This window comes from Ambystoma mexicanum, chromosome 4p (genome assembly GCF_040938575.1).
Source record: "Ambystoma mexicanum isolate Mex_15411 chromosome 4p, UKY_AmexF1_1, whole genome shotgun sequence".
NCBI classification, from domain to species: domain Eukaryota; kingdom Metazoa; phylum Chordata; class Amphibia; order Caudata; family Ambystomatidae; genus Ambystoma; species Ambystoma mexicanum.
Genome location: NC_090927.1, coordinates 310,874,183 through 310,900,899, shown reverse-complemented (window position 1 = coordinate 310,900,899; position 26,717 = coordinate 310,874,183). Strand labels below are relative to the sequence as shown.

Sequence of the window (26,717 nt, the reverse complement as noted above, 5' to 3'; positions counted from 1 at the left end):
GGCGCCATGCGTGCTACTTATAACATCCGATGACTTCACCCTCGACGAGGCCTTTGAGGGACATCAACCCGATGCCATCGACGCAGGGCGCCTTCTGCCGAAACAATTTCCAAAGCAGCACAGCTGTGGACATTACATGTGATAGATGAGGAAAACGTTGGTGGACACAATCCATGCGAAAAAACAGCTTGCAAGGTCAAGCATGTAGATCAAAACTGAAAAAGAAAAAAGTGTAAATTGGGGAAAAAAAAATAAAAGATCCTGTGCATGCAAAGCTGTCTAGTACTGATGGTGGAGAGGAAAGGACCTGGGTGCAAAGTTGGAGGGTGGAACGTAGTGGGACATGGATCCACTCATGATACTGTAGATTTGCAAAAGGCTCCCGTTGTGTCTCCATAAGATGGAAGTCCCATAATATGGAGGAAAGGGGACAGGATATACACGATTTGCATTTCTTTACTCAAATCAAACAGCAGGGTGCCATTTTCATCCCCACATTGGTGAGGACTACATTACAAACATAATTTTTCTTCCCCCTTTCCTGCCATGATCAACTTCGACCTACTCCAACGGGTGCTGTTCACTGACATGAATATCGTTTTTCGACTGAATTTCCCGTTTCAACCTCTATACAAAAAACAGTAAGTCCTCCTGGGAGTAACTGCTACTGCATGCAGGAATAGGGATCCTCACAGTGGTCATTAAGCAGGAGAAAACGAAGAAGCATAACATTTAATGCAACAAGGGGGATTGAGAAATGAAGGAGGTGAAACTGAAAGGAGGAAGATTGAAAAAGAAGAACAAGTTACTTCTTACCTGGTAACGTTCTTTCGATGGGATGTTCCTCCGACGTATTCCTTATCTTTGATGTTACCCAATCCAGCTTGCTGGCCTCTGAAATTTTTTCAGTAGAGGGCGCTGCACGTCGATGTCCCTCGAGTCGGTGTCCCTCGACAGCCTCCATATCGGCGCAAACGTCATCGTGCGTATAAACCGACTTGCACAGCATCCGTTGCTCAGATCCGTTTTGAAGCTTAAATTTGCTTTGCATGAATTGGTTATTAACCTTGAAGGAGCGTAAGCTGCAACTACAAGGGAAGTTTTACTGCGGGGATGGATGGGAGGGGCGATAAGGAATACGTCGGAACATCCCACCAAAAGTACGTTACCAGGTAAGAAGTAACTTGTTCTTCGAAGGGATTGTGTCCTCCGACGTATTCCTCATCTTTGATAGACTCCCATAGCAGTAGTGTAATAAGGAGGTGGGAGTAAAAATGAAATATTTCCCTTTAAGAATGCACAGGTGTAACACAGCTTTCCCAAATCTTGTCTCCTGGCTAGAGGAGGAATCCAGGCTGTAAAATTTGGTAAAGGTATGTGCGGACGACCATGTGGCAGCTGCACATATGTCTCTAATTGGAACCCCTCTTTGGAGAGCCAAAGAGGCAGCGATACCCCTGGTTGAATGAGCCCTAAGATGTTGGGGGGGTTCTTTTCCTGCCAATTTGTAGCATTCTAGAATGGTTAAAATGATCCACCTTGAAATGGTCCGTTTCGTGATTGGCAATCCTAATTTGTGTCCTGCATATCCTACAAACAGTTGGTCTGCTTGCCTTATCCTAGCAAGTCTGCCAATATAAAAACTCAAGGCACGCCTTGGATCCAGCCTGTGTAATCTTTCTTCCCCTTTCCTTGCATGGGAGGAGGAAAGAACGAAGGTAAAGTTATTTTCTGAGTAATGTGGAATTCAGAAACCACCTTTGGGAGAAAATTAGGCTTCACTTGTAAAACAACCTTGTCTTTATGAAAGATTGTATGAGGAGGTTTGCAAGATAGAGCTTGTAATTCGCTCACTCTTCTGGCAGATGTTAGAGCCACTAGAAAGTTTTAAGAGTGAGAAATCTTAATGAACAGGAATGGAGTGGTTCAAAAGGAGTACCCATCAGAAATTTTAAGACTAGATTTAAAACCCACAATGGAACTTGAAAAGGCTTTGGGGGATAAACATTAGTTAACCCTTTCAGAAATTGGATTACCAAGGGTAATTTGAAATATGAAGGCTCCTCAGCAGTACGCTTAAAGATTGACAGCGCTGCGAGTTAGCCCTTGATCGTACCAATTTGAAGACCTGAATTTGCTAAGTAAAGCAAGAACGATAACACCATTTGTGTATTGCATGAAAAGGGTTCAATATTCTTTTCTCTACACCAGCTGCAAAATTTGTTCCAACGGCAGCGGTATAAAGTTTTTGTTGCTGGCCTTCAAGCTGAAAGCAACACCTCCATGATGTCATCCGGGAGATCCCAATCCTTGTATCTCAACCTTTCAGAAACCAAGCGTGAAGGTTGAGGGTTTGTCTGGATGGAGAACCTGACCTCCCTTTTGCGAGAGAAGATCCTCTCTTTGCGGAAGACGAATTGGAGGCAGATGGACATGTCCAGAAGGTCCGGGTACCACGTTCTACTGGCCCAATCCGGGGCAATTAGGATTATGGTTTTCCGGAATCTTCTCAACCTCCTGATCATTTGAGGAATGACAGGGACAGGAGGAAACGCGTACAGGAGTGGAAACTCCCAGTCCACTAGCAACGCGTCTCCTAGAGCTCCTCTCGGGGGAAATTCCCTTGAACAAAACTGATCGCACTTCCTGTTGATGCTGGTGGCGAACAGATCCACTTGAGGGGTTCCCCAAAGGGTGAAGATCTCTTGAAGGACTTTCTAAACTAGCTCCCCCTCGTGGGTAACTGTACTCTGGCTGCTCAGAGCGTCCGCCGTCAAGTTCTTCTCTCCGGCTAGGTGAACTGCCAATAGAGAGATTCCATCTTGAATTGCCCAAAACCAGAGCTGCGTTGCCTCTTTGCACAGTGGCAGTGACCCTACGCCTCCTCTTTTGTTTAGGTAGTGCATGGCCACTGTGTTGTCCGTTGTTAGGTAGAAACCTGTGCAGTTCCCTTAGGAACCACTGCAAGTCTTCAGGAGTAAGCAGTAAACCCAATTGGTAGCAGTCCGCACCACCCAGATTTACCTGGTAGCTGTGGCTGAGCAGTCAGACTTCTCTCAAGAAGAGTTAGGCAGTATATAGAGTATACACAATAGGGCTAAAAATACAGTTGCACAAGCAAACAAAGACCAGAGCTTTGGTATAAAAGTATATAATTATTTATTTTAAAACACACTTGTAAAAATACACTGGCACTAATTTGTCAAGCAAGTTCAAACACAGTCACTATAAGTATATACACCTCCCTAGTTAATTATTCGACAAGTCTAGGTTAAGACACCACTTATTTAGCAAAACAGAGGTGAGCGCGTAACTGTAGATGGCACTCCAATAAATGGTTTAAAAAGGGAGAGAAAAGGCAGAATAGGAAAAACACACAGTACCAACATTTAAGAAACCACAGCAAGTCAAGAAAGGCAGGGTCTACTGTAGAGCAAAAAGTTCATAGGCCAGGCCCACTCTTAGAGAGAGCAAGGCGGAATGTGCCCAAGATCACACAGTGGAAATGTACTCAACGTCTTTGCAGAAAAGTCAAAAGAGGTTGGATCAAGTCAGAAAGGTAATGTTAGTAGGTCCGAGGTCACCCCAGGATAGAGAGTCAAGGATTTACGGGACACCTTGGACAATCTGTTGCAAGGGAGACCAGGCGGGACACAGTACCTGAAATGGTGAGAAAGCTCCAGCGGGTGCAGTTGTTCCTGGCAGCGGTGGCAAGTTGGGGCTTCGTGCAGGGGAAGAGATGATCTCGACGTGGAGGAAAGCTGGAGGTCGTTGCACTGCCAGGGAAGAAACCAGCCGCGGAGTTTCCCGGTTAAAAGGTACGACTCTTTTTTCCGCGGTAGTGGTGAAGCGTGGTTATCCGGACGCCGGGGTTCTTGGCACGGGTGATTCGACCACGAGACGATCCAGGAAGGCGAAAAAGGCGAACTGGTTGGTCCCACCAGCTGAAAGGGAAGAAGACTCTCCTGGAAGAAGATCTCCTCTGTCGTCGGGGAAAGTGGTGAGTTTCGTACAGCAGGGCTCCACCGGTGGCGTCGTCATTGTAGATGGCTCAGCTTCTCCCCTCTTCGGATTCTTTAGGTCCTGTGGCGACTTCTGAAGTTCCAGTCCCCAAAGCCCTGCTTTTATGCAGTAAAACCCCCATTCATCAGCCTAGCTGTCACTGAAACATGCTGGGCCAATCACACAAAGCCAAGGCAACTCAGTCCAGGGTGCCTAATCCCCCTCCCACACATCCTGTTGACCCCAGGCAGAGTGGCACCATTTGGAGGGCTTCTGTGGAGAAGCCCGCCAAAAAGTGGAACAAAGGGCTCGACTTGGGTTAGAGTCGCAGAGGCGAACACAAACACCATTTTAAAACCGAGTCCTGGCAAAAAGACCCAACCGGGGAATAAATATTAAATAAATAACCCGGCGGTATCTTTAACATAGCACGAAAAAGTGGTGCGTTTAAAATGAATGGAAAGATCCCATAGGAAATATTCCGGTGGAATATTTCGCGTGGTATCCACTGCCACCAGCCAGAAACTCGACAAGGGGGGACTGGACAGTGCCCCCTTGGAAAACAGACCCAGGGGCAATCGAATTAGCCCTACCAGTACTTCCACAATATGATGGGTTGTACTGGTTCTGTTCATAATTTAAGACTAGTAAAGCCAATGGTGACTTTACATGCCCTGGGAGACAGTAGTCAGTCCCAGGGTATGGAGTCTATGTTTGGGGGTCACTATGACACCCCTGTGTTACTGCACTGAGGGTGCTGTGTAACACACATACCAAAAACACATGAAGCCCTATGGAGTAAAAGACCCCATAGCCCATAAAACACATTACATAGTCAAATGACATTCTCAAATCATGTCTAAGAGTGGGACAAAAAGAGTCTCACTCTTAGCAGGAGAAAAAATAAACTCCAAAAATCCAGCAAAGCTGCTGGGGGACTCACTAGGTTTGGGAAATTAGCCTTAACAGAGAATTCTCCCTAACATCTGTCATTATCAGGACATTCTTTCCCTGCACTCATGGCAGAAAAGCTTTCAGCACTAGTCTGATTGCTCTCAGCTCCAACAGGTTGATATGTAGTCTGGACTCCAATGGAGACCAACGACCGCTGATGGTCAAGTCGTTGGCATGGGCTCCCCACCCCGTGAGTGAGGCATCCGTGACTACTGTTATCTCCGGCCATGGTTGCCAAAACTGTTCTCCTTTCAAGATATTCTCTCGACAGGTCCACCACTGAAGGTCTCGAGCTACTCTGTCCGAGACTTGAAGAAGATCTGACATTCTTCCTGAGAGTTGCGACCACTGGGTTCTTAGTACCCACTGGAGGGATCTCATTCTCAGGCGAGCCTCTGGCACTAGGAAGATGCAGGATGCCATGAGGCCTAGCAACCTCAAAAAGTCGAAGGCTGGTAGACGTTGGGCATTTCGAAACTTGGTGACCATCTGTAGAATATCTTGAGCCCTCAACTCTGGTGGCAAGGCTTTTCCCATGGAAGTGTCCAGGACTGCTCCAATGAACTCGAGTCTCTGTGATGGTATCATCTGTGACTTCTTTAAGTTGAGGGAGAGGCCCAGCTTGAGAAGGAAGTGGCAGACATAATCTAGCTGGATCTGACATTGTTCCGAAGATACTGCTCTGATCAACCAATCGTCCAGGTAGGGGTAGACGTGGATCCCGTCCCTCCTTAGACTTGCAGCCGCTACCGACATTAGCTTGGTAAAGACCCTCGGGGCGGAGGTCAGCCCAAATGGCAGGTCTACAATCACCTGCATAAGGAGCGGGTCTGGAAACTTCAAAGAGTTGTTCCCCGGTGGATGCCTCTGAGGGGTGTGTAGGAAGGGCAGGCAGTAACCTTGGGCAATTGTCTCCAATGCCCAAGCATCTGACGTAATAGCCTGCCATTCTGCCAGATGTTGAGTTAACCTGCCCCTACTGGGGTCTTGTGATTGGAGACCTCAGAGGGGTTTAGAAGTGGCTGACGCAGATGCCGAGGGTAAAGAGGCACCTGGCGCTGCGGATTTTGTACCTTTTCCCCGTCCACCACAGGTGAATCGTTTCTGGCCCCTTTGAGCTCGCTGTCCTCGGCCTTTTCTGAATGCGGAGTAAAAGCGAAAGGACCTACCCCTCCAGGAAGCTCCTGAGGGACGATTCGGAGTCTGCCGGATTGCAGCCCCAAGAGATTTCGCTGCTGCCTTGGATGTTTGTAATCTCTCCAGGTTGTCATCAGCCTTCTTTCCAAATAAAGAAGTGCCGTCAAAGGGCATGTTCAGAAGTCTGGCTTGCACATTTGGAGCAAAACCAGACTTCCGCAACCACGCAAATCTGCGGATTGTGTACTTGCCGCCATGGCCCTGCTGATGCTGTCAGCAGAATCAATGCCTATTTGGAGGGACTCACACATTGCATCCTTTCCATCCCTGATGATGTTTAAGAATGCTTCCCTTTCTTCTCCTTCTGGGAGACAGTCAGCCGCAGATGAAGCACACTTGCAAAGTATGTGGCTGAAACTTGCTAGCGTGCAAGTGGCGTTGATAGACTTAAGTGCCATGCTACATGCCGAAAAGACTTTAATTGACATGGCATCACATCTTTTATCATCCCTGTCCTGTGGAATAGCAGGGTATGCCGACCTACTGTTTGATGAAGTTGCTGCTTGCACAAATACCTCTGGAGTTGGATGCTTGCTCAGATATTCAGGATCTGAAGCAGATACCCTGTATTTAGCAGAAAGTTTTTTATTTACTGCAGGGATAACTTCAGGAGTTTCCGAATTTGCAGAAATGTTTCTTTGCAGAGCAGTATGAAAAGGAACTACAGGATCCTCCTGTGGACCTTTATCTAAAATATCAGTAAGGTCATCCTGCTGAAAAGGAGGTGTAGGTGTAGAGCACCCCTTGAATTCAATTATTCTGGCCATCAGAATCCTATAAGGGGTCTCAGCATGCTCTCCAGGGTCTGGTTTAGCAAACTATACTTCTGGAGAAGTATCTAAACCACTTGCCTCATGTTGAGAGTCCTGAAAGTCTTTTAACCTGTTCTCCTCAGAGATTAATTCCTCTGGCATGGGTATTGTAGTCCTTTGTAAACCAAAGGGTCTCTCATGGTCGGAATCCTCTCCTTCCTCATATATAGAGGACAAGCCTCTAAAGTAGTTAGACCTAGGATATGGTTTAAAACCCATTTCTAGAGCAGAAGGAGCCAAATTGGTTGTCACTGGCTGAGAAAACGTCGAGGTTGTCGACGTGGAAGTCAAAGGCTTCGACAATCCTGAAAAAGGCATCGAGAAAGTGTGAAGGGACCTCGATGCACTCGAGAGGATCGGAATCCTACTCAGCGTCGTCGAGATTGTCGATGGCACCCTTGACGTCATGGTCAAAACTTTTGACACTGTTAGGGAGAATTCTCTCTTTAGGCTGAATTTCCTAACCTAGTGAGTCCCCCAGCAGCTTTGCTGGATTTCTGGAGTTTGTTTTTTTCTCCTGCCAAGAGTGAGACTCTTTTTCTCCCACTCTTGGACATGATTTATGGTGTTCCTTTGACAGTTAATGTGTTTTATGGGCTATGGGGTCCTTTACTCCATAGGGTCTCATGTGTTTTTACTATGTGTGTTACACAGCACCCTCCGTGCAGTAACACAGGGGTGTCATAGTGACACCCCACCATAGACTCCATACCCTGGGACTGACTACTGTCTCCCAGGGCATGTAAAGTCACTATTGGCTTTACTAGTCCCAAATTATGAACAGAAACCAGTACAAACCATCATATTGTGGACGTACTGGTCGGGGAAATTCGATTGCCCCAGGGTCTGTTAGTCGAGGGGGCACGTCTCCGTCCCCCCTGATCGAGTTTTGGCTGGTGGCAGTGGATACTACTTTTTATATTCGACCGCGAATATATCCCTATGGGATTTTCCCATTGTTCGAGGCTACCAACTTTAATTATTTAATTCTCATAGCCTCGAACATACTGCCGGTTTATTTATTTAATATTAATTCGCCGGTTGGTATTTTTTGCCAGGACTCGATTCTAAAATGGCGTTTGTGTTCTCTTCTGTGACTCCAACCCAAGTCGAGCTCTTTGTTCCACTTTTTGGCGGGCTTCTCCACAGAAGCCTCTAAAAGTGGTGCCACTCTGTCTGGGTACCACAGGGGGTGTGGGAGGGGGTTTAGGCACCCTGGACTGAGTTACCTTGGTAACTCAAGTCGCACTCTTGTGTGATTGGCCCAAGTGGTGAGCCGGCCGGCTCACTACTTGGCATGTTTGAGTGACAGCTAGGCTGAGTGAATGGGGGTGTGCTGCATAAAAGCAGGGCTTTGGGGACTGGAACTTCAGAAGTCGCCACAGGACCTGAGATTCCGACGAGGGAGAAGCTGAGCCTACCTACCACGATGACACCACCGGTGGAGCCTTGCGGAACCGACTCACCACTTCCCGACGACAGAGAAGATCTCCCGGCTGGAGAGGCTTCTTCCCCTGACTGGTGGGCACAACCAGTTTACCTTCTTCTCTTCGCATCCCAGGACCGCTTGTGGTCGAATTACCCGTGCCAAGCACCCCGGCAACCGGATAGCCACTTACCACTGGACCGCGAATAAAAGGACCGCTCCTTTTACCTGAGAACTCCGCGGCTGGTTTCTTCCCTAGCAGTGCAACAGACCCCTGTCTTCCTCCCCGACGAGATCCTCTCTTCCCCCAGACGAAGCACCGACTTGCATCCGCTGCCAGGAACAACTGCCCCCGCTGGAGTATTCTCACCAAATAAAGGTACCGTGTCCGCCAGGCCTCCCTTTCTAAAGATTGCTACAAGGTAATAATAACCCCTTAACCTTCTGGACTGGGCTGGCCGCCTTGACTCTCTAACTGGTCCCTTTCTCTTGGTCCAACTCTTTTTGAACCTTTGCAAGACTCTTGTGCACTTCAACCGTGTGACCTTGGACACATTTCGTTCTGATCCTCTTAAAGTGGATCAGGCCTACTGAACTCTAACTTCACGGTTTTACTTGCCTTCCTATCTTGTTTTGTTCTTATGAAAGTGTTAGGATCTGTTTCATATTATACTCTGCTTTTCTCTCCCTTTTTAAACGAATTATTAGAGTGCCATCTGCGTTAAGCACTCACCGCTGTCTGAAATAAGTGGGGCTTTACTTAAGACTTGTATAATATTCTTCTAAGGGAGTGTATATCTTTTAGTGACCGTGTTTTTGAATTGCTTACTATTAGTGCCTGTGTGTTTTTCTAGATGTGGTTTTAAATAAATAATTGTATCTCTTTTACACCAAGCTCTGGTCAGTGTTTACCTGTTCTACTATGTTCTTTTGACCTATTGTGAATACTCTGTATACAGCCTAACTCTTCTTGAGAGAAGTCTGACTGCTCAGCCACAGCTACCAAGTGAATCTGTGTGGTACAGACTGCTACCAAGTGGGTTTACTGCCAAACACCTGTAGTCTTCAATCTTTTGCAGTGATCCCAGAGGGAACTGCACAGGTTTCTGCCTAACAGACACCGCTACTGTCTTTGACATAGTGACAGTTGTAGGTTTGTCTTTTATCGGAATCGACAGTGGCGTCGATGCAACCGAATTATGCATCGAAGAATCCTTCGACAAAGGCGTCGATGACGCAGATTTGTGAGTCGAAGAAACCTTAGACGACGGCGTCAATGACGCGGTCCTACTGCTTTTACTCGAGGGTTCATGACGCTCTCGAGTAGTTTCTCTTGCTGGGTTCAACGACTCGCGGCGTTTTGATATTTTGGGTCTTTCACCAAGGGTATTACCTTTAGACATCTCCGAGGGGGTCGAGGCCGCTTTCTCGAAGACGCTAAGCATTTTTTTACGGAATTCCACTTAGCTGGAGAGCTATGTTTCGTGGGGCAGGTGACCCTTTCGGGGGGAGGTAGAGGTAGAAGAAGAGGGAGATCTACGATGCCTCTTCTTAGAGTGTTTTGATCTTGAAGACTGATGATAACCGCTTCGAGATCTTGAATGGGAATGTTTCTTTTGTCGACGAGGAGACGAATGGCTCGACTCAGCCGAAGAAACTTTCAAGGGAGTTGAAGTTTTAAAGCCCTTACCTCTTTCTAACTTCCCCTTACACTCCTTCAAGGCTTTTGCCGTCATTCACATACAGTCCTCGCATTCCGAACAGTGATGCTCCGATCCCAGGCACCACAAACCGATCCTGTGAGGATCCGTTAAGGACATTTTCTTCCAACAGTCACAATATTTTTTGAAACCAGACCGTGGAGTCGATGATTCGGAGGAAGAAGCCATCGTATTAAGGTAATAATCTTCGAAAAATAAGAAGGTTTTTCCTGAAGAAAGGAACTGAGCGTTACGTTTCCGAGGCACACGAAGCGCGGAAAAACAGAACTGAGCAACGGACTATTTATATGCACGACGACGTCGGCGCCGATACGGAGGCTGCCGAGGGACACCTACTCAAGGGACGTCGATGCGCAGCGCCCTCTACTGAAAACATTTCCGAGGCCAGCAAGCTGGAACGGGTAACATCAAAGATAAGGAATACGTCGGAGGACACAATCCCTTTGAAAAGTTGATACTCTAATTGGAGGCACAGCTTGGATGATTAAGATTAAAAAAAAGGGAGTTAAGTCACCAAACCACTAATCTTTTTAGAGAGGTGAAACTAATGCATGAGAAGAAATTAAAATGTCAGAGGTCCCTGGAGGTTGTCACGCCCCACCCCCATGTGCCCTCATTCCACTTTAAATAAAACCAGATATCTATGGTATTCATGGTCTTCATTTACGTTTCAGCGGTAGGTAAAAAAAAAAATGGATTTTTCTTTATACAAGTGTCTGTGGGTTTGTTAAACCAAAAACAAACCCTACCCAATGTAATCATTTTTCATGTTGACAATATCGCATGATGGTCTACCACCACGTTCTCCCCCCCTTTCTTCATATTTTCTCCCAACTATTTTTCTAGTCTAAGCTTCTGGAAAGAGTGCATTTGTAAGTGTATGGCTAAATCTAGAACATACAGCTCAGAGCTGGACATTCATGTGAGTGACAATAGTCCAAACAGTGTGGTATTTTTCTGCAGCACTCATGGGCTCGACCCCATATTTTGTAATTAACAGTGCTTTCCATACATAAAAGTCAACATAGGTGTTTGCAGGTTATGGCAACAAGACCTCTTCAATATCCACCGGTTTGCTGAAGATGCTGAAACGCTTATCTGTGGCCAGCCTTTTGGTAACATCTCTGAGAAACAAGCGCAGCTCTCTTAAGTTGTTCTCTTCAAGGTCCTCAATGCGCTGGGCTTCAGTTTCAGATAGTAGGCGGGCTGGAGGAGGCTGTGCAAGAGGAAGGACTTCCAATGCATGAAGAGCTGAGAAAACAAGAACAGTAACTAAGAAACAAACAACAAATCAAGAGCATGAGCTGTATAATTGTGTGCAGTTTATGAGCACTACATCTTTTTGTTCGGAATTGCTTGTACTGTTTTGCTACTGCATATTTAGATTAAAGAGTGTTTCAGAGGGTTTTAAAACCAGAGTTAAACCTAAATTAGATCAAAGATCAATACATAGAATCATGAATTTAACATTGCCTGAGAGATGTGCCATTCCAAATCATATTCTCAATGAAACATAACCGTAAAATAGGTTCAGACTGAATTTGTCATATTTTTCCTTATATGTACCGTATTAACAGTGTGTTAAATTATATTTTAGTGGAAATATTTTCAAAATATAGTAGATTTTTATGCTAAAATTAGAAAAATATAAACCACTTCGTACTGAAATGTTAGTTACTCTGTTTGGATTTCTAGCCACAAAATAACTATTATTACAGAATCATCAGAGTAATTACACAGCTCGTACAACACCAAATTATGTAGCATTCATCCCTTGTACTCTGGGTGATAAAAAAAAAAACTTCTGCCACCTGAGTAATGCAGAGTTTTAGAGCATGTGATTTTGAGTGTGTGTGAGAGTGCACAACATTAAGATCCCGCAAAGGGTGAGTTCTAGTCACCGGGTGGATAAAGACAAATAAGTCAATTAAAATGTCTTTTAGCGTTGGGATTAGAGGTTGAAATGGAAAGATTGTGAGAGCCTTTGTGTCAGTATCAGTTCTGCTTGAGCGCTCCTGCCTTACCTGAGACTGCCGCTGACTGCGGGTATCGAAGAGAAAAGGTCTGTCTAGAGAAGATGCCAGGCTGCCATCCCAGTCAATAGAGAGGGCTTCCAGCAAGGCCGCCCCGGAGCACATACACATGATGTAAAGATGGAACAACTTTCTTGGCAGCAGAAGATCAGAAGAGGAGACTTCAGTCATGAAGTAAGCAGGCACGAGCAAATACCAGGATACAGAAGGCAGATTGCAGGAGGAACGTCAAAGTACTGATACAAACAAATATCAGAATGCAGCCGACAGGATGCAGTAGGCTGGATGCAGTAGGAAGTATGCAGTAGGAAGGAACAAGGTTGAAGAGGCAAGCAGAGCAGGAAACGAGCGTTGTGGCAACTTAAGAGGACAGTTGCAATGCAACCATCCTCTTCTGGCATCAGAAGGAAAACCGAGTCTGCACGTCATTACGCAAGCGTGCCATGGTGCCAGCGCGTAACAACTAGACCTCTGCTAACGCCTTCCAAAGGCCACCTCCACTAGAAGTCTCAAGAAACAGTTTTATATGGCGGAAACATTATAGTGTCAACATCCTTTATGTTGTAATGTACAGTGTCCAATGTTACACTGTTGTTTTTTGTACTCCAGAAAGACATCACTCTCTGGATATAACACATGTTTCTATGTAAATGTTCTGTCACAAATGATAGGAAATGTGCATTGTATGAGTTAAGTTCTTTAGATTGATTTGGATGGTAAATAATGATACTACCACTTTTCTGATTTTATAATATGTCCGCCTTTTTGGGTCAGAATGTAAATAAGAAATTGACTTGTTGAATAAACAATTCAGGGTCAAAGATTTTTCTTGACCTACTACTAAGAGTCAGTATATGTTGTGAGTGTGTAGTAAGACATCAAAGGATGTCACATGTGATCTCGCACCCTGATTATTTGTGTGATAATACCAAATACTGTAACACCACAGCAAAACCGTGAATACAAATCGCCTCAATCTCATTTTCTTGTTCTGCATTTATTTCAACTGGGGGAGGCCTAGCTGCCTGTAAATGAATGGTGATTAGGTTTACTCACAAAAGGACAAAGTAGTAAAACATGAAATACAGGATGGACCTTTTCCAAGCAGAGGGTAAGTCAAGCAGGTAAGCCATTGAACTGATGCAAAGCAAAATAGAGAGCACGAAAGTAGTGTGAAGCCAATTTGGAGGGGACCAAATGTCCAGTTATAGTCTTAGATTCCAATCAGACAAAATCACCGCCAGCATAAGTAGGAGAGTCTTGTTGATGTTTATCTGATACCTTTTCATAGCCACCTGAGCTGATTTCGGATTACCTTTTTTAAGGCTTTGTTGGCATCGTATTTCGGATATTCACTGGTCCACAGTAGGTACTTGTGTTTCAGGAAACTGAGGTTCTGGTTGGCTTCTGGGATGGTTTCCTTAAATTACGTGAAATGGAGAAGTCTTAATGGAAGCATGGTGTGCGTTGATGTACGCAAACTCCACTAAAGGCAACATAGCAGCCCAAATAGCATCCGAAGTAGTGGTTCCAGAACTTGATTTGTTCTTTAGATCTGTCCATTCAGTTGAGGATGGTACACTGAAGTAAAATCCCAGTTGATGTCCAAGATAGAACACACATGGCCCCAAAATGTAGAGACAAATTGAAGTCCTCTGTCAGACATGATAGATTAAGATAAGCCGTGTAGACAGAATTTGTCCTGCAGAAACACTTTCATCATGCCCAAGGCAGTTAGTACTCGCGGAGAAAGCCGTAAAATGTGACATTTTAGAGAAGCTATTTACAGTAACCATGATGACCGTCATGCCAGGGGAAAGAGGTAATTTCACAATAAAGTCAGTATCAATAGCTTCCCAAGGTCTTGTAGGAACTGGCAAAGGAAGCAACTTTCCAATATGTCTTTGTGGAATATGCTTATTTTGGTAAACACCCATGGGGCTGAGCGGAACCTGAATGGCAGAGCTTTGAACTTATAATGTACTCCTGCCACCACAAAATGCAGGTAGCAGCAGTGTGAGTGACAAAAAGGACTGTGGAAGTGTGGATCCTCAAGATCGAAGGACAACAGGAAATCTCCCTGTTGTAGCTGCGCTAGAACCTGTTGCAGCGTCACCATATGAAAGGTTTGTGCTTTGAGGAACTTGATGAGCACTCTTAAATCTAGGATGGGTCTTCAACCCCCTAACTTTTTGTTCATTGTTTTTTTCCTTACCAGGAAGGAGTTGCTCGGGAGACTCCATGGACCTTGCTGTGCTGATTGGAAAATACCTCTTGAAAAATACCTCTTGGTATGCCCTTGTTGAACGTTACTTGGACTTTGGACCTTGTTGGACTATTATTTGCCTTATAATAGTGTTATGTTAGGTTACTTGAATTTGTAGAGCGCACGGTCGCCAAAGGCATCATGGCGCTAATGAGGGGGCTGCTTGGCTGAGAAAGACAGTAGGAAGCCAGAGAACTAGAATAAAATGGTCTTCAGAGCTTTCCTAAAAGCCAGATGGTTGGAGATAGATTTGAGTGGCAGTGGGAGAATGTTCCAAAGCTTGGCCGCGGCAATGGAGAAGGCTCTGCCGCCGAGTCTTTCCCGGTTATACCTAGGCACAAAAAGTAGGTTGGTGGCCGAGGAACGGAGATCACGTTCCGGGATATATCGGAGGAATTTAGATAGGAGAAATTCAGCTCCAAAGCCGTGGATTGCCCGATGGACAATGCACAGTGACTTGAACTTAACTCGCTGAGCCAGTGGAGTCGGCGGAGCACTGGCGAGATATGGGCACCATAGGGAGAGCCAGTGGCTAATCTGGCTGCCAGGTTTTGCATACGTTGAAGTCGCTGGAGAAGGCCTACCGGTGTAGTGTATTTCCTCAAATGTAGTGCTATAATGTGTATCAAGCGAGAATTGTTATAGTTTCCACTCATTCGGCGCATGTGCCGTTTGATATACTGGGATTTGCTCCATTGCTATTTCGGCGCATGATAAATGCAGTTTCACAAAGCTTGTGATTTTTGTTTCTTACAATCTTTTATTCTCTTGAATTCATCAATTGATGGTATAGCAAGTGGTGCCGACACGTGTTTCGACCTAACAGGTCTTTTTCTAGGCTACCAGTTTTTGTTTTTAATACATAAATGCTGGATACACATTTGGTGAGTATGTGGTCTCCAGATTGGACATTCGCCATTCGTGATTATGTTGACATTATGTAACATTTGTGTTTGGACACATTACGTGGGGGTGAGTCAATTCCCAGTGAAGGTGATATATAAACAATTTCATATTTGTTTGTAGATTGGAACATACATTTTGAAACACATTATTAAATATAGCATTCATTTGACCAATGTTCCATACATAGGGGGGGGAGAGAGAAGAAGAGATTTCCGTAAGTTTGATTGGAAATTGGTCATAAAGAAATTTCTTGGTATTAGTCAAGTGTGGTTGAATCAAATGGCTAGGGTCCACCTGGTTGGTAATGAGGAGGGATTGTCTTGGGTCCTGCTTGGTGTAGGTACCTCTGTTTGATACTGGGTAGTTCGGTTGGTGAGGGCTGTGGTCCGCCCAGTTAGGTAGTTCTCAGAGGTCAATACTTAGGGATAGGGGAAATGTGTATATGGTTGGCAATAGCTCGTGCCTGGTGGCTGCGCTGATTGGTTAAGTGTTAAATTCATCCAAGTCCTGTGGTTGAGTGCACACATTATTTGGAAAGTAGACAATAGGTGGTCCTGAGGGCGGAGTCGTCCTAAAGTTGAGGTGGGTTGCCGGGGACCCATCCATCAATGACCCTGTATGGCTGTTGCGGGAAGGGCCCGTATCCATTTGTGCATAGTGTGCATATAATGCCAACCCAATTGGTAAGAGCTGGAGCCTTGGTGCGTGCTGGGTTGGGTTTTGGCCCGTGCGGGTCCTGATCATGAGGGCGCTGGTTCCCGGGGACCCTCCCCTTAGGTTGCCCCAGAAGGGGGATGTGGGAAGGGTCCATTGTTGCCAGTAGTACGTTTGTACGTTTGCTAGTGCAAATAAAGCGTTTCCATTGCGTTGGCGCTTTGTGTTATTATTGTGCAGCCCTGTTCGTTGGGCGTTTGCCTTGGAGCGTGGGGCGGGGTGAAGTAAGTTTGCCAGTGCGCATACAGCGTTTCCAGTGTGTTTGCGCCTTGTGTTGTCATTGTGCGGCCCTGTTTATTGAAAGTTGGCCTTAGTGCGTGGATGGGGGTTAAGTGGGTGTCTGTGTCCCGGGTCATCCGCCTGTGGTGGTCCTGATCATGGGGGCGCTGGTGCCGGGGGACCCTTCCCTCAATAGGCGCCAAGGGGGGGATGTGGGAAGGGTCCATGGGTGTTTAAAAAGCATGCGTGCGTCCGTTTTTGTTCTAGTGCACATAAGGAACAAGTTACTTACCTGTAACTGTTGTTCTTCAGCATTGGTCTGGCATGGATTCACATGCTCATGAATATTCCCCTTCGTCAGGCTGGGAATCCTCGGTAAAGAAAAAATCAGTATCAGTTTCGTTTCTGATCTGTCTTTCTTAGTAGTAACCAATCACTGGTCTCTGGGTCATACTGGTCAAGTGGCACAGCGAGTAGAGCGCTCGCTTTGACATCAGTGCAGAGACTGCGAATGCAGGTTCGAATCCCGGCAGCGCCAAACTCAGCGTTTCATCCTTCCGAGGTCGATAAATGAGCACCACACACCGTGGGTAATAATAAGCAGCGCTCAGATACCTGAGGGTTCGTAGCGCTATATAAATGCCAAATTATTATTATTATTATTATACTGCCCCCAGTCAATGACTGCCCTCTCCCTAAGCCCCTCCCCTGGCAGCCATCCTCAGATTTGGTAGCACGTAAAGTGGCAGTATGACCAAGTGAAGAGCTGCAGAGGTGAAGGAGGGAGGGTTCGCATGTGAATCCATGCCAGATCCATGCTGGAGAACAACAGTTATAGGTAAGTAACTTGTTCCTTCTCCAGCATGGGGTCCGGCATGGATTCACATGCTCATGAATATAAGAATACATAGCAGTACACACATGCACAACCACGGGAGGTGGCAAGGCTCAACATTAAGCATTACATAAACTCAACATTAAGCAACTCTTACCTCCTCACCAGGCCAACCTTCAGGCGAACAGGTTGCGCAGCACTGCTTGGCCGACCCCGGAATCCTCCCTGGAATCCCGGTCGAAGCAGTAGAATTTCGTGAAGGTGTGCATCGACCTCCACGTAGCAGCCGTGCAGATGTCCAGCAGGGGCACACCAGACAAGAACGCCGTGGTAGCAGCGATCGCTCTGGTCGAATGGGCTCTTGGACGGCCGGGCAACGGTCGGTTTGCCAACCGGTGACAGTGCATGATGCAGCCGGAGAGCCATCTGGAAATGGAAGTCTTCGAGAGAGCCATCGCTTGGTTCACAGGTCCAAAGTTCACAAACAACTGTGATGTCTTCCGAAAACTCTTCATGCATTCCATGTAGAACTTCAGCGCTCTAGCTACATCCAGCGAGTGCAAAGTCCTCTCGGCTGGCGACGAAGGCGACGGGAAGAAAACTGGCAACACCAAGGGCTCATTGAGATGGAAGTCCGACGGCACCTTGGGCCTGAAGGAGGGGTGCGTCCTCAGCACCACCCTCATCTCATGGCAAGTTAAGTATGGAGGCTTGCAGAATAGGGCCTGGATCTCTCCCACCCGTCGTGCAGAGATGATGGCCACAAGGAACACTGTTTTCCACAACAGGAACTTCATTGGTGCCGAATGCAGAGGCTCGAATGGTGGCCCCATGAGCCTGGTCAGCACCACGTTGAGCTCCCACGCCGGGGCTGGAGCCTTCACCGGCGGGAACGATCAGTACAGTCCTTTCATAAATTCCTTCACCAGGCAATGAGACCACAGGGATGGCCGTCCTGTAGTTCTGGTGTATCGGGAAATCGCTGCCCGATGTATCTTGATGGAAGCATGTGCTAGTCCAGCCTTGGCCAGCGACAGTAGGTACGGTAGCACTTGAGGGGCCGTAATCCTTAGGGGGTTAATCTTCTGTGCACGGCAACAGAGAACCTCTTCCACTTGTGTCCGTAGCACTTGAGAGTTGAGGACGCCCTGGCCTTTGCAAGAACCTCTCTGCAGTCCGCCGGAGCCAGGCCTGCAAGTTCAGCGACTCCGGGTCGTGATGAAGGATGGCACCTCCTTCTCTGGAGAGAAGATCTGCATCCGTCGACAGTTTGACTGGTGACAAGTCCAGGAGGTCCGGGAACCAGATCTGTCTCTGCCAAGCCGGTGCAATGAGGATCATCCTGCACCGGGACCTCTTGAGTTGGTTGACGAGTTGCAGTAGCAACGGCAACGGAGGGAACGTATACAGGAACAGGCCGTCCCAGGGGAATGAGAAAGCATCGCCCATGCTCCTTGGCTGGGGAAACCTGCTGGCGAACCTCTGGCACTTGGAGTTTGCCGCCGTCGCGAACAGGTCGATCTGGGGTTTGCCCGATCGTTGAAAGTCGATCCACCTGATCCTGACACAGTTCCCACTTGTGGCATGAGCACAGCTCCCTGATGAGTGAGTCGGTGATGGTGTTCTTTATCCCTGCTAGATGAAAGGGTACCAGCAACATCCCCTGGGCAACGGCCCAATGCCACCGATCCTGGGCTTCCTTGGATAGGGCTGGGGATCTGGTTCCTCCCAGCTTCCGGGTATAGAACATCGTGGTGGTGTTGTCCGTGAAGACCCTCATCACCTTGCCCTTGATGTACGGGACAAACGACCTGAGGGCCCAGAACACTGCCCGGAGCTCCAGGATGTTGATGTGGAGTGGCCTCTCCTCCGGGAGCCAAAGGCCTCTCGCGTGAAGATCTCCGCTGTGCTCTCCCCATCCCTCCAGGGAGGCATCCGTCATCACCGTCACCTGGTGTGCTGGGGACTGAAAGTCTGTGCCCGCTGCGAGATGCGCGCGGGTGCCCCACCACCGAATTGCTTGGCGGAAAACCTTGTTGAGCGGGATCTTGTCCTCGAAACTGCCCGCCGCTTGCATCCAACGGGTGTCGAGGAACTCCTGTAGAGGACACATCCGTAGCCTGCATAGGCGCACCAGGTAGATGCATGAGGACATCATCCCAAGAAGGGACTTGATGGACCTCACTCTGGCCACGTCCGTGACCAGCAAACACTGCACCTTGCCCAGGATGGCCTTCGTCCTTTCCTCCGACGGCGAGGCCAATCGTGCTACTGTATCGAGCTTGGCTCCCAGAAACAGTGCGACCTGCGATGGAACCAGGTGGGATTTGGGGAAGTTGATGGAGAATCCCAGGTCCGTGAGCAGCCGGACGGTCTTTGCTGTGTGCTCAACAGCGATTTCCCTTGTTCTTGCCTGGATGAGCCAATCGTCCAGGTAGGGGTAGACGTGGATCCCCTGCAGGCGCAGCCTGTTGGTGCCAGGCACTTGGTGACTACCCTGGGCACCGACATCAACCCGAATGGTAGGGCCTTGAACTGGTAGTGCCGTCCTTGGACCACAAACCTGAGAAACTTTCGGTGTCCTTTTAGAATGGGGATGTGAAAGTATGCATCCTCCAAATCCAACGACGATAGGAAGTCGCCTTCCTCCAGCTGGCCCAGCACGTGCTGGAGGGTGACCATCCGGAACTTCTGTGCCTTGATCTATTTGTTTAATCGACGCAGGTCCAGGATGGGACGCCATCGTCCCGTCTTCTTTCTGAGGAGGAAGTACCTTGAGTACACTCCGGAGCCTGGAGCCTCTTTGGGACGAGCTTGATGGCTCCTTTTTTGAGCATCGCCCTTACTTCCAACAGCAGTTGAGGGACGTGGTTTTCCTTCCTGGCCACGGGAGGAATGGGGGGGCACTTTTTTAGAAATTCGAGAGTGTGCCCGTGGGCCAGGACATCCAGCACCCAGCGGTCGGTGGAGATGGACTCCCACACGCTAACTTCGCCAGCCGGCCTCCCACAGTGGTGCTCAGGTGGGGGCCCGACCGTACGGTCGGTTCAGTCTTGCTTGGCAGCGGCCTTGCCGCCTTGGCCTCCCCAGCGACGACGGCGAGATCCACCTGACTTGCCTTGCACTCTGTAGGCCTCTTGCGAGGAGGAGCGAGCCGCCTGACGGTACGTCGAGGAGCCACCGCCGAATCCTTTGGAGGCACCTTGCTTGCCTCCGGAGTTCCGAAAGGGTGGCCGTCGTTGCTGCAGAACTCTCAAGGCCCGAGCTGCCTCCGTGTCGGTCTTGATGGCCTGAAGTGACTCATCCACTGTCTTGCCAAACAGATTGTTCCCGTCGAAGGGCATGTCCAAAACTTTGGTCTGCACGTCTTGGCGGAAACCTGTCGCCTTGAGCAACCCCCGCAGTTGAAGGCAAACGCTGTTGTCCAACTGGCGGAACCCGGTGTCGGCAATGTCCGTAGCTACCGTTATGGCATGGTCCGACGCTACCTCACCTTCCTGTAGGATCTCCAGGGCCTCTGCCCTCTTGTCGTCCGGTAGGAAGCCCAACAAGGGGGCAATCTTGAACCACAACTCCCTGTCGTAGCAGGCCACAATCACTAGGGCGTTGGCTGCCTTAATCGTCGTCACCGCAGACGAGATGACTCGCCGTCCCATGGCGTCCAGTTTCTTTCCCTCGCCAACCGGTGGGGAAGTTGAAGTTGAAGCCGATGTCCCCGCCGCTTTCTTCTTGGCCGCCACCGAGACGACTGAATCCGGGGTCGGCTGTGCCCATAGGCACAAAGGGGCGGCGTTGGTAACCCTGTACTACTTCTCGTACCGGTCCATCTTGACAGGCGTCGTGGACGGGTTCTTCAAAAGAGCAAGTCCCTCGTCCCAGATGTCATCCAGCAACGGCACCGCGAGGACCGTCTCCCTCTTGGCCTCGTGCCGCTGGTAGAGGAAGCCTTCCTTCTTCTGTACTTCGGGCCAGAGCTGGAAAAGCTCGGATGCCCTGACAATCATGGTGTGGAAGGAGCCAATTTCGTCGGGCGAGGAGGCCCTAGGGGGTGGTGATGGAAGGCCCATCCCATCGTCACCACCGTCCGCATCCGTCCCCGTCGTGGCCGTATCTTTTCCCGTGTCCTCCCTAGGATCAGGGGAAGGCGATGGAGGCTGAGAGGGCTGCGAAGGCTGGAAGGGCGGGGGTGGATGAATTCTCCTCCTCTTGTTTGGAGGGCTTCCCGACGGGCACGGTTGTGCTGGGTCGTCCGTTGGGGTAGAGGCAATCTCGTCCTTATCTCCGTGCATAAGGTTTGGATTGCCATCAAAATGGCCACCGTGTTGTCCTGTGGCTCGGATTGCGACGGACGCGCTGGCTCCTCCTCCACCGTCGCTCTCTTCGTCGTCCTCGTCGGGATTCCTCCCGTGGGACCGGACCTCCTCAAACTTCTTGTTGAGGCCCTTCACGACTTAACCAGCTCCTCCTCGGAGGCTGTATCCGTGTCCGTAACGGCCACCGGCCCCCCCCCCTCTTTTTCCACGGGGGTCATCACAGGGGTCTTCTCGATGGGCTGAAAAGAGGATTCCCTCCGTGGTGGTAGGGAACCTCTGGGCCCCGAGGTCGCCTCCACTGGGGTAGCCTCCACAGGCTTCGCCAGGGCCATCGCGACTACCTCGATTGAGGCCTTAGCCGGGTGAATCGAGGCCTGCACCACCTTGTGCGCGCTTGAGGCCTTCACCTTGGGGGGAGGGACTCCCCCTCGGCTGGTTCCTTTGAGATCGACCGGGGCCTCTCCAGAAGTTTAGCCGGGTTCTCGGATTTTCTCTTCCCCGAGCCAGAGCGTTGGCTCGTGGTTGATGGCGACGGTGAAGGTGCGCCCTGCCTGGCAGCCGAGGAGCCCGACCGTTCGGCACTCACGGTGCTTTGCCTTTTGTTGGGCCCCCGTCGCCGGAGCGCCCTCACAGAACTTAGAAGACCTCTCTGACTTCTTCGACTTCTTCTCACCTGCTGGGCTCTTTCCTTCCAGCCAGTTGGTGAGGCGGGTCCAACGATCCCTCATAGTCCGATCCATCATGTTCATGCAAAACGCACAGTCCTTCTCCACGTGCATTTTGTCTTCGTGAAGGCAGTAGAAGCATCTCGAATGCTCGTCCTCCTTGAACACATTCCGCATCCAGGGCAGTTCCTAAACAGCTTGGAGCTTCCCTTTTCCTGGGCCATGTCCACGGGGTAGGCCTCAGAAACTTCTGGAATCCTCCAAGAAGCGTAACTCGATGAAAACTTCGCCCTTGAGGTCCGAAACGGGTCCCCGTTAATCAGAGGTAGAAACGGTGGAGCTTGAGGCTCGATTGACCGAAAAATTCGATAAAACTCTTTGAAAAAAACGCAAAACGCAGTAAAAGCTCGAGAGCTATAGTACGAGGGCTCCCAACACTTGAACGTGCGGTAAAAATCTGAGGATGGCTGCCAGGGGAGGGGCTTAGGGAGAGGGCAGTCATTGGCTGGGGGCACTATGACCCAGAGACCAGTGATTGGTTACTACTAAGAAAGACGGATCAGAAACGAAACTGATACTGATTTTTTCTTTACCGAGGATTCCCAGCCTGACGGGGAATATCCATGAGCATGTGAATCCATGCCAGACCCCATGCTAGAGAACGGTGTTCATAGGTGTACGTTATAGTGCGGCCCCATTAAGTACACAATTGGCCTTGGTGCGTGGAGGGAGGTGCAGTGAGTGTCCGTGTCCTTAGCCACCCGCCACCTACTAATTAGGTCAAGGGCAGCCACCGATGCGTGACGAAACATTCAAGTTGAGGCTTGGGAAAAGATAAGGAGGGAAAGAATTAGGCAATTGCCCATGCGTGTCAATTTAAGGGAAAGCAGGTTCGGCAAAGTGCCATGCACGAAGTTGTGGTGTATCTTACCTCTCGTAGTTAATGTGCTTCTGCATCCGGGATCAGCTACAAGTGAATAGTTTATCCCGTGGCATTATATTGTTTGTAAGACCTGTGTCTATTGGCCAGATGGCAGGCTCCCCATTCGTTGTTGGGCTGCGGTGCTTGATTGGCCCCTGGCACAGCTGAATGAGGCTGTGGCGCCTCGGTGTGCATTGGAGTTGTTTGGGCCAGCGAATTCTAGGTGCTGGTAGGTAATCCCTGCAAGCAATAGTGTATTGGGCTGTTTCAGTGCTGGCAGGTACCCCTTTATGAGATAGTGTATTGGGCTGATGTTGAGGGGCTTGATTGATTGTGCCAGTGATCCCGGTGTTACAGCCAAGGAGTTGGGGTGCTGAAAGCGGACATGTGATTTTGGAACATTCCAAGGGAACGAATGTTACAGTTCAAGGCTGGTTGAGGATGTGTGTCATTGTGGGTAGTGACACTCGTGCCCCCGATAGGGCGTGATGCTAATGTCGTGGTGCCAGGCTGGCGCCTGGGTGTCAGTTAATCACCTTGATTCGACTGCTTCGCCCAGATTGGGGTCCCCAGATGGTGGGCCGGATTTGGAATTACCAAGGGAGGAAGGTAGTGGGAGTATATACCTGGTTGTGAGCGCAAATGCCTGATGTAATAGGATCGCTGTGGTAGAGCATTGGGGTTGGTCAAATTACAGTAACAATTGCGTTTTTACAAGAACACATTCAGACCGAGCTCTGTATTTCTAGTTCTACAAATAAGTCTTGCTTCATTTTGCCCAAGTCTCAGGGCTCGATTTCCTCCTCTGGAATCGAGATTGATGGTCTCCAGACCAACAAATCGGATATCTTTCTGGTTGTCCATTTGGTGTTTTTTTGCCAGCGGGTGGCCAGCGCATATCTTGCTTCTGTGGTTTTCAGGGAATGTAGGTGTTCCCTTATCCTTGTTCTTAGTTCCCATATGGTGCTGCCTATATACTTGAGTCCACATATGCATATTATTACATATATAACAAATTTGGTGCGACAGTTAATGAATTGGTCGATCTTTTTTTCATAAATATTGCCAAAGTGCACTCTATCGGTTGTGATGTTGTTATTCAATAAACAGGGCCGCACAATGACAACACAAGGCGCAAACACACTGGAAACGCTGTATGTGCGCTGGCAAACTTACTTCACCCCATCCCACGCTCCAAGGCAAACGCCCAACAAACAGGGCCGCACAATAATAACACAAAGCGCCAACGCATTGGAAACGCTTTATTTGCACTAGCAAATGTACGAACGTACCATTGACAACAATGGACCCTTCCCACATCCCCCTTCTGGGGCAACCTAAGGGGAGGGTCCCCGGGCACCAAGCCCTCATGATCAGGACCCCCATGGGCCAAAAGCCAACCCAGCACGCACCAAGGCCCCAGCACTTACCAATTGGGGCAGCATTATAGGCACACTATGCACAAATGGACACAGGCCCTTCCCGCAACAGCCACACAGGGCCATTGAGAGGGATGGTTCCCCGGCAACCCACCTCAACTTTAGGACGACTCCACCCTCAGAACCACCTATTGTCTACTTTCCAAATAATGTGTGCACTCAACCACAGGACTCGGACGAATTTAACACTTTACCAATCAGCGCAGCTACCAGACACAAGCTATTGCCAACAATATACGCATTTCCCCTATCCCTAGGTATTGACCTCTGAGAACTACGTAACTGGGCGGACCACAGCCCTCACCAACCGAACTACCCAGTATCAAACTGAGGTACCTGCACCAATCAGGACCCAAGACAATCCCTCCTCATTACCAACCAAGTGAGACCCTAGCCATTTGATTCAACCACACTTTACTAACACCAAGAAATTTCTTTATGACCAATTTCCAATCAAACATACGGAAATCTCTTCTTCTCTCCCCCCCCTATGTATGGATCATTGTTCAAATGAATGCTATATTTAATAATGTGTTTCAAAATGTATGTACCAAATCTCCAAACATATATGAAATTGTATATATCACCTTCACTGGGAATTGACTCACCCCCCCACGTAATGTGTCCAAACACAAATGTTACATAATGACAACATAATCACGAAATGGTGAATGTCCAATCTGGGGACCACATACTCACCAAATATGTATCCAACTTTTATGTATTAAAAACTAAAACTGGTAGCCTAGAAAAAGACCTGTTAGGTCGAAACATGTGTCAGCACCACTTGCTTTACCATCAATTGATGAATTGAAGAGAATAAAAGATTGTAAGAAACAAAAATCACAAGCTTTGTGGAACTGCATTTATCATGCGCCGAAATAGCAATGGAGTAAGTTTCCACCGACTGGCTGCTAGTGCACCACTAACAGAGATGGAGGGCGCGGCAACCCATGGTCACTGGTGCTCCCATCACTAGTGCTATAATGTACCTTATTTTCATCTTTAGGTATAGCCACTCCCTTTTTTTACCCACAAGTCAACAAAAAGGGGTGGCTGCACGCTTCTGTGCGCATGCTTCGCGCAAGTCACTCGTAAGTTGTTGTTCGGTTGTTCGTTGCTCGCAGCACAGCACGCCAGCCTGTTAGGGTAATCACAATGCTCAGCCGGAGCTTATGCAGTTGACACCTTTCATCTATCACTTACCATTTATCAAGGTGTCACCCGGCATGGTCTCCCCTCGAGTGTGTTTCGTAACATCTGAAGGCATACGAAAGGTAAAGTGAGCTTACCTTGTAACGTAACGTGCATCTTTGTTGGTTGCTGGCGGTTGGCTGTGGAAGGTTAGGTGTAGCCGCTCACCCATAGTAAAAAAGAATGAAACTACAGTAGGTGTGTTTGGGTGCGATTACCTGAGTTGTATTGAATAGTTTAATAATGTGAACAATGTACACAAGGCCTATGGCTAAAATTGATGATCTTGAATGTGAATGTAGATTACGTTTTCCCTGCTATTGTACGACAATTGCCTCTATTGATTGATTGATACAATCATTGTCATTATCTAGGGCGCACGTTAAAAGCAAACATATTTTATCAGCATACAAAACACACAGCAAGGGTGGGTCCAAACATGGATGATTTAGAGAGAGAAATGACCCTACATAAGCCGCTGCGGAGCAGACGCATATGTATACCGTGTTTATACCCTAAGTTATCACACAACCAAAAAAAATGCTAATTCCTTGTAAACAAATGACAGAATATTATTCGAAAATGAGGCCTTTAAAATCCTCAATTTCATCTTCTATGATGAATATAGCGACTACAGCAGCTAAAGAATTAGTGGAGGATCTTACCGATGAGATGGGATGTGTCAGTTCTAAAATGTTAAACGATGTAATCTGTGGGTCAATGAGGATAATTCCTGTTGAAACAGTAAACATAGCAGAAAAAATGACACCAGCACAGGTGTCCAACATTCAGGATGGCTTCTGCACCTTACATTTAGCAGAGTCTGAGATCTCCGAGAGGGAAAATCCGAAAGGTGTGGCAACCCCCGCAGCCAATGAGAATATACATAATGCACTGGTACATACTGAGAGAACTGGATTGCAACCTATGGTAAACACCAAAATCGACCTCTCTAGCTCTATGCTAATAGAGCTTGACAGTTAATATTTGGGAACCATTCAGGAGATGTCTTTTGTCGAAGCCGTATCTACCCCCAAAATGCTATTTCCATAGCCTTATCCTCGGTGCTCTGTGAACCACACAATAAGGCTCAATTCCG

General features: G+C 48.2%; 1 protein-coding gene across 4 annotated transcripts in view; it reads right to left on the bottom strand.

Annotated features, from left to right (window-relative positions):
- Positions 1-26,717, bottom strand: part of ATAD2B (ATPase family AAA domain containing 2B) — a 3,113,054-nt gene that overhangs the window by 882,870 nt on the left and 2,203,467 nt on the right. For 3 of the 4 annotated variants that reach the window (XM_069605879.1, XM_069605877.1, XM_069605876.1), the window contains exon 21: positions 11,167-11,363. In XM_069605879.1, coding sequence (XP_069461980.1) covers positions 11,167-11,363 — 197 coding nt within the window. The remainder of the gene's footprint in view (positions 1-11,166; positions 11,364-26,717) is intronic. The other variant, XM_069605878.1, reaches the window with a different exon arrangement.